We start from the raw sequence: 8,654 nt of genomic DNA, 5'->3' as shown, positions 1-8,654 counted from the left end.
ACTTCCTTCTCCCTACGCTCCTCTCAGGCAGATAGTAAAACAGCTGGTGAGGATAATGTGCCACGGGCTAGTGCACTCATTGCTCCTGTAATTATAGAAACAAAGACAAACACTACTGAAAATAAAACTGGGAAGAAGAAAAGCACCACTTGCACTATCACCCCTGTGAGTAAGATACTGAGACCTGAGCGAGCACAGGCACTAAAAAAGCCTTAGGGAATATTACTCCTGACAATGTGGTGGCCTAATCTGCACAGTTTACCACAGCGCCTGAGTCAAATTACAGTGATTATGCCTTGCTCTTAAGGAAATGTCTCCCATTAGACACCTACTTGGGACTTCCTGTAAATACACAAAGGGAAGATGGAGCCCAAAAAGACACCCTTATAAAAATGTTATTGAAGTAGTAGACCCTGGTAAGCATACTGAGGTGCGCTTTCATGTGGAGTGACAAGCCCTGGGGGAACACCCTGATGCCTATTTACAGCGTAAAAAGATCCTATGGCAAGCTATGGGCATGAGGAGGAAGGTGAAGCCCTTATGGACACAGACTTTCCAACTTGTTTCATAGAAGAGTAAAAATTGTTTTGGGTACTCTAAATTTACCAGCTATGACGTGGGAGGCATTCTTACAGAGAGTTCGGCAAGCTCATTTCCTGGTGAGCCAAGCCTTCTCAGATAAGCCAAAGGGAAAGCTACTGCACAGACAGGAGGAAAAGTGGCTGTCGAGATCACCTTTCACAATCAAGAGAGCAAGGATGGTGATTTAGTCCCAGAGGGAGTTAACAGAGGGCGCGGCTGAGAGCACGGCCTTGAAAAGATCAATCCCCTGCGCTGGGTCTGTGGAATTGAGCTCTCCAATATGCCTCTAAAGCCCCAATTAACGGCAAATCGAATAAACATCTGGCTGACCTGATTTTCAAAAAAAAAAAAGAGTCACACTCCAGAGAAATGTGCTGATGAGAGTCAATGGTCGACCCCACCTCCTGAGGAGAAGCCATTGGAGGCATAGTGTGTGTGGGGTGGGGCAGGCATCCCCGAGTCCCCTGATACATGTGGCACCTTTAATACCTAATACATTGGGATGACCCACTATCTAGGTGATTTTGAAGAGGGGGCTTTCGGACAGCAAACCCTTGTAAATACTGGTGCCACTATATCATTGATTGATGACCGCTTGGTACCTGCAACCGTCATGTTAAAAAAAATCACCAGCAGAAGTTAAAAGAGTTTGAAGGTTCCAGTGTAGATATGCCCCTCTCTCGTCCCCTTACTTACACATTGTAAGGAATACATAAACAGGAATTTCTGGTTTGGCACATGCTGCAGAAGCAGCTATTTCGGGCATAAATTGTACGCTTAAAATGCAGGCTGTTGTTAAATTAGCTAATTTAGTGTCCAGTATCAACACATACCAGCTCCAAAGGTTTGCCAGTGGTGATATTCTCCAGGTCCACAGCCCTAGTGGGCAGAGTTTTCCTTTGAATACACAGCGTGAATGTTTTGTGTTTCCTGCGAATGGCCTCAGCCATCCAGGGCCCACAGAACCTGCTATGAGTAAGTTCCAATGTTCAGTCCATTCCCAAATGTCCAAAGTCATCATACAGGGCCCTCATGACCAGGGCTGTGTATTTTTTGGTAGTACTAGTTGTGTGCATTGATTTTGTAAAGGATCTGCTGTGATTTGGTGCAGCTCTCTTTGAATCCGTTTTAGTTTGCTCCATTTTCTCAATAGTCGTTTACCCTCAGGGGTGGATGGAATATTTGCAGCTGGATTTTGGCCCTCCTTTTTAGCAAGCATTGTTTCACAAACATCGTTATTTTGTATTTGGGCTTCTTACTGGTCTACAGCATTGAGGCTAGGCAATGAAGCCTGGTCCAACACAACATAGTGTACCGTGGCTAATGGCACACTTTTGGGGGCAGACCCAGATTTTCTACGACACAACCATGAAGATTCTCATGCGTCTCTGACAACTGATGATTCGACACAAATGGCTGTCACTCCAGCTGTAGGAATCACAGCACTTTCTGATGGCTGTGGATGCTGCATCCACATCTACATCGCTTCTCTCTGATCGGTGCTGAATGCTGAACTTGTAGCTAGCCAAGGTGGCCACCCATCTCTGCTCTGTAGCATCCAGTTGGCACTTGTTAATACATAAGTCAGCGGATTGTTGTCTGTCCACACTTGAAACTGAGCATCATATCAGTATCTCGAAACTTCTCAGTGACAGCCCATTTCAAGGCCAAGATCTCCAATTTGTGAACAGGGCAGCGAGTCTCGCTATCAGATAGTCCTCAACTGGCAAAGGCCACAGGTTTACGTTTACCTTCAACTCCCTGGTGTAGGGCTTCTTCCAAACCCTCCAAAGTGGCATCTGCATGGAGGATAAAAGGCTTCCTTGGGTCAGCAAAGACTAGGACTGGAGCATGAGTTAGGCAATGAATGATTTATTGAAAAGCCTTTTCACATCTCTCGTCCCATCTGGGTCCAAAGGTTTCTGAGGGGCCACAATGTCTCTGCTCAGGAGGTTTTGAGGACCTCCCCTTACCCTTGATCCTAGATTTGTTCTTGGTGGATGGGTATGCACTGGTGAGATCATTCAGAAGCTTTATGGTGGTAGCATAATTCTTCACTAACTTGTGATATTAGCCACTAAATCCTAGACAGATCTTGAGCTCTCTGTAACTATGTGGATGCGGTCAGATAGTGAGAGCTTCTATTTGATCTGGATCGGTACTCACACACTGTTAGGACACAATGTGACCCATATATTTGACTGATATTCTGCAGAACAGGCATTTATTAGTTGAAAGCTTCAGTCCACAGGCTTCCAATCAGTCTAGCATTTAATGAAGTCTTTCTTCATGTTCCTCCAAAGTTCTTCCAAACACAGCCAGCTCATCCAAATAAACTGAGCCTTGCAGTAAGTTCTTGTCTGCCACAACTTTCTCCATAAGACGTTGACACATGGCAGGTGCTCCAGAAATTATTTGGGGCATGCGTTCAAACTGATAGAAACCTAATGGACAGATGAAGGCTGTCTTCTCCTTATCTTCTGTTCCCAGAGTGATCTGGTAGTATCTGTTTTGAAGATCTGAAACTGAGAACCACCGGCTCCCCAGCAAAGAATCCAAGATAGCTTGTATTCCAGGCAAGATGTGCTGGTCAAATACAGTGCACCAATCAGCTTAACTTCTGTACCCGGAAAGATAATGGAACAAATAATTAGGCAATCAATTTGCAAACATCTAGAAGATAATAAAATAATAAGTAACAGTCAGCATGGATTTGTCAAGAACAAATCATGTCAAACCAACCTAATAGCTTTCTTTGACAGGGTAACAAGCCTTGTGAAAGGGGGGAGGCGGTAGATGTGGTATATCTGGTCTTTAGAAAGGCTTTTGATACTGTCCCACATGACCTTCTCTTAAACAAACTAGGGAAATGCAACCTCGATGGAGCTACTATAAGGTGGGTGGAAAACTGGTTGGAAAACCATTTCCAGAGAGTAGTTATCAATGTTTCACAGTCATGCTGGAAGGGCATAACAAGTGGGGTTCCACAGGGATTAGTTCTGGGTTCAGTTCTCTTCAATATTTTCATCAATGATTTAGAGAATGGCATAGAGATTACACTTATTAAGTTTGCAGACGATACCAAGCTGGGAGGGGTTACTAGTGCTTTGGAGGATAGGATTATAATTCAGAATGATCTGGAAAACTGGAGAGTTAGTCTAAGGTAAACTGGATGAAATTCAATAAGGACAAATGCACAGTGCTCCACTTAGGAAGGAACAATCAGTTGCACGGGTACAGAATGGGAAATGTCTGCCTAGGAAGGAGTACTGCGGAAATGGATTTGGGGGTCATAGTGGACCACAAGCTAAATACGAGTCAGCAGTGTAATGCTGTTGCAAAATAAGTGAACGTGATTCTGGGCTGTATTAGCAGGAGTGTTGTAAGTAAGACACAAGTAGTAATTCTTCCACTCTACTCCGCACTGATTAGACCTTAGCTGGAGTATTGTGTCCAGTTCTGGGTGCCACATTTCAGGAAAGGTGTGGACAAATTGGAGAAAGTTCAGAGAAAAGTAACAAAAATGATTGAAGGTCTAGAAAACATGACGTGTGAGGGCAGACTGAAAGAATTGGGTTTGTTTAGCCTGGAGAAGAGCAGACTGAGAAGGGACATGATAACAGATTTCAAGTACATAAAAGGTTGTTACAAGGAGGAAGGAGAAAAATTGTTTTTCTTAACCTCTGAGGACAGGACAAGAAGCAATGGGCTTAAACTGCAGCAAGGGAGGTTTAGGTTGGACATTAGGAAAAACTTCCTACCTGTCAGGGTGGTTCATCACTGGAATAAATTACCGAAGGAGGTTGTGGAATCTCCATCACTGGAGATTTTTAAGAGCAGGTTAGACAAACACCCTTTAAGGGATGGTCTGGATATCACTTAGTGCTGCCATGAGAGCAGGGGACTGGACTAGATGACCTCTCGAGGTCCCTTCCAGCCCTATGATTCTATGATTCTATTTAGGGTGTGGTAGTCAATACACCAGTGGCAGACGAATGGAGAGAAGGGGCCAGACCCCGGGTGCTGGCCTGGGGGCAGGGGTGCCGCCCAGGCTCTTCACAGTTCTTTTGTGCTGCCAGCTGCCCTGCCCACAGCATGCTCCTCCTTTTCCTCCCACCGCACGGTGAGGAAGCCCCGCTTTGCCCACTGCTCTGGAGCATCCCGAGATCAGGATCATAGGGGGTGGTTGGCACCGCTGCTACAACCAGCCGCCTGAGACAAGGGGAGCATCCCAGCACATGCTGCTCACTGGCTACTCTGGGGCTCACACACTAGCCGGGCTGGGCTTGCCTGGCATGGACTAACCCCTCCGCTTAGTCTTCTGCAAGGAAACTATCCAGAGGGACCCTGCACTCTTGGAGAGAGAGAGAGGGAAAAGGACTTGAGACTTTCCCCAAAGGGGTGGCGGCCGGGGGGCGGGGGGAACAAAAGTAACTCAAGAAGCAGATTCCAAGTGTCTCAAATACATCTATAACTCACTGAGATCTGAATCGAGTCCTCCAAAGGTGACAGGCTGCCAATGCGAACCACTCGCTTTGCTACCTTGCTCCAAAATGCAAAATGTTTCCATGCCAATTAACTGAGGCCTTACAGCAGTTAGAATCACAGAAAGGGAAATCCCCCAACACACCCACTGTTACTTTATTATCTGTACAATGACATTGTCAAACTTACTTCTTCCAGGCCCAAGAGCTGCCAGCCAGTGCACTGAGAAATCCGAACTAAGGATTGTTCTTGTGGGTAAAACTGGAGCTGGGAAAACTGCAACGGGAAACAGCATCCTTGGTAGGGAAAGGTTTGTGTCTAAAATCACAGCACAATCCGTTACAGTAAAATGTAGTAAGGCAAAAAGAGATTGGAACGGCAGGGACATTGTAGTCATTGATACTCCTGGGCTTTTTGACGTAGTCCCTTTAAAAGAAACTATGAATGAAATAGGGCGTTGTGTCGTGGTCTCCTCCCCAGGACCCCATGCTATAGTTCTGGTGATACAGCTGGGTCGTTTCACTGAAGAAGAGAAAAAAACAATTGAACTAATACTAGACGTTTTTGGGGAAGAAGCTGTGAAGTACATGATCTTCTTGTTCACCAGAAAAGAGGACTTAGGTGATATGACATTACATGATTATTTAAAAGAGTTAAATGACAAAGATCTTCAGACGTTGATGAAAAAGTGCGGGAATCGATGCTGCGCTTTCAACAACAAAGCGAAGGGACAGGAGCAGGCAGACCAGATTTCAGAGCTGATTGAAATGATTGATAAGATGGTGCTACAGAATGGAGGCTCATATTATACTAATGAGATGTATGAATATGCTCAGGAGAAAAGTAAAGAAAAAATCAAGATGCTCAGAGAATTCATGAGAGAGATGGAAAGAGAAATAAGAGCTCTGACATCTCAGTATGATGAAAAATGTAAAAATCTAGATGAGAAATTAAAGAAAGAAGGCTTACTTGATAAAAACACTTTGAAACAACAGAAGGAGGACATGAAACAAAAACTGGAAAAAGATATAGAGAAAATAAAAAATGGCTACCAGAAAAAGCTAAGAGAACTCAGGGAACGGGCTGATGAGGATGTTACTATAAGAAAAGCTATTTTTAAAAAATTCAAACGCTGGCTTTAATAATAATTAACTTACTATAATTTCTCTTTCTCTGGCCACTTTTCCAGTTTTTCAGTAGTTATGAATGGACTTTCAATGCTTTGTAACACTTTAACCCCCTAATTTTTTCTGCATGGAAGTTTACCTTTGTATCAGCTTCTTAGTCAGCCTTGTACTTTCATACCCTACAGCTGATGTCTACAATGCATGAGTAAATGAAACTATTTGCATTTGTTCTTTATTAACATTGTGTGTTCGTTCCATTAATGATTCTGGCTACAAGTTCTTTTGAGCTACAAGTTGGAATAAGCTTGGGTTGATGTATTAGATTCTTTGTGACTAATATTGTTGCAATATGGTTGTGAATGTAGACCTTACTTCTGTTCATTGGGCATTTACAGAAATCAGAATCTGTTCATAAAAATAACCATTCATAAGTATTCACTGAACAGTTTGGATGAACAGTGCTCAGCTTATTGGCTGTTCGCAAGCAATTCATTCTGACTAGTCTGTATCTGGTATTTGTAACTTCTGACTGGGCACCTAAGTCACATGGTATTGTTTCTGCTTCTGGATTAAAAGTTTGTAAGCAAGAGAATAACCAATGATGCAGGCTATGGATTTTCAAACCATTTATGTGAAAATTCATGAAACCTTCAAGGTTTGTAAATATTTTTTCACATTCAACTCAACATTTCTATTCACTAAAGTATTTGTGACTGAATGCTTTATTCAACCAGTTCTAACTGCTGTGTAACTCCCACAGTCCTACCTATGGATGTAGCCTACCCATAATTCTCCTGTTTAACTTCTGATTTGCTGTGAAATGTCATGTGATAATTTCCATGAATTATGAATGATGATATGAAAATAAATTCAATTATTTTTATTGAACTATGGCAGCACTTGAGGTTTTAGAACTTGATGAATGTGTAGTTTTATGCTGAATTTTAGGACACGTATTAACCCAAATATTGTTTATATAGCCCATTAGTTCATTTTATCATCCATTTATCATTGTGCTATGTGATGTTAGGGTCAATTTATATGCTATATCATATCCAATCAATGTGTGCTAAATAGATTTAAATTGTAGGATTATAGAAGTATAGGATTAATAAATATTGAGGAGTGATGAGTGTATATAAGGTATCTAAGTAAAGCATGGCTGAAACGCAAGGCCTACAGGCTGAGAACTGTAATATTTTAGCTTAGCCGTATTAGGCCATAGGTTTAAGAATGCTTGACATGAGTGGGTGACCTAGGAATAACTCTATGCACCCACGGTCACAAGATTACGCTAAAGATGTGCCATTAGCTGATTGCGATAGGCAACAATGTATTGTCCGAGACCCTGAGACTCCTGATTGTAACATCTTTGAGTGTCTGTCTTGACTGCAGGGTACACGTCATGTGTAGATGCTAATGACAATAATAGGACTTACAAACAATCTATGAAAAATGGGACACCCTGATATTCATGGGGTGTGAAAGTACAGATAAAGGAAGGAGGACTGACACCAGGCATATGCCTAAAGTGTTAGGCGTTCTTAGAATTACAATATACAAAAGGTTCCCTGGTTGGGTAAAAGTGGGAATATCCACAGGAAAAACTCCTGCAGGAACTCTCCCTGTACTAGTAATCAATTAACGAGAGGTCCATCGGACCCTAAAATAGCATTAGGGGTGTGAGTATGACTACACTTATAATTATTACATAGGTTATTGTAGGATTACTATGTGCCTGTGTAATTGTAACTTTACTTATTACTTTAATAAAACTTGTCACACAGAGAAGACTTGGTACTTGTGCTTGTGTCTCTGGTCTTTATCCTCGGACTTTGCATGTTCCCAGATCCTCCATGTGTAAGAAAAGCATGACAGGAAATTTCACTCTGTTGAGCTAGAAACTGTAGCAACCAGAACCAAACCCATAGTGGTGTAATACAACATAATTAATAAATTCACGTTAAATAAAATAAAAGGCTACATTTACTATGGAGCAGTTATTGAATCCTTAGAGTTAAAATTAATATTTTCTTCCATTTATAAACAAGTGAAGGGATTCTCCCTTCTACTACAGCCCCTGGATGCTTCTGTGGGAGCACACAGGGCCATAACATCCTCTTCGGGAGGCTCAAGAAGAATTCTTCTTTGAGTGTTTGTCCACACAGACCCTCTGTAGGGGTGTGTGACTCATGTGGACGAGCCCAGAACCTTTTGACTAGCCATGTCCATTGGGTTGTGCATACACCCTTCCCTCTTACCACCTAGGGCAGTGAGATTGAGCTGCCATAGTGTCCACTGATTCCCTGTAGCTTCCCTAGAATGGATTTGGAATGTTAACAGGTTTGGTGCCTAGACACTTTAAAAGAACAAAATAAAACCAACAAAATCCCATATTCCTAACCACTTATAAATAGAGATGAAAATATTTTATTGTAACTCATTGAAATATAAATGCAA

At 42.4% G+C, this 8,654-nt stretch overlaps 1 protein-coding gene across 1 annotated transcript; it reads left to right on the top strand.

Moving 5' to 3' along the window:
- Positions 1-5,237: 5,237 nt before the first annotated feature.
- Positions 5,238-8,346, top strand: LOC137147317 (GTPase IMAP family member 7-like). The gene is made up of 2 exons (XM_067539330.1): positions 5,238-6,190; positions 8,223-8,346. The coding sequence occupies exons 1-2, from the start codon at positions 5,238-5,240 to the stop codon at positions 8,344-8,346; spliced, it is 1,077 nt and encodes a 358-aa protein (XP_067395431.1).
- The last annotated feature ends 308 nt before the right edge of the window (positions 8,347-8,654 follow it).

The sequence above is a fragment of the Emydura macquarii genome, unplaced genomic scaffold (genome assembly GCF_026122565.2).
Source record: "Emydura macquarii macquarii isolate MOO-44397 ecotype Brisbane River unplaced genomic scaffold, CSIRO-AGI_Emac_v2 contig_530, whole genome shotgun sequence".
NCBI lineage: Eukaryota > Metazoa > Chordata > Testudines > Chelidae > Emydura > Emydura macquarii.
The sequence above is the reverse complement of the archived record's forward strand: the minus strand, read 5'-3'. Positions and strand labels throughout refer to the sequence as shown.

What these genes read in the sequence shown, in the direction of transcription:
- LOC137147317 (XM_067539330.1), top strand. Translation starts at nt 5,238, where the DNA reads ATGACATTGTCAAACTTACTTCTTCCAGGCCCAAGAGCTGCCAGCCAG. An exon ending in AGAAAAGCTATTTTTAAAAA is followed by an intron (nt 6,191 to 8,222) that starts ATTCAAACGCTG and finishes GTTAAAATTAAT; the next exon opens with ATTTTCTTCCATTTATAAAC.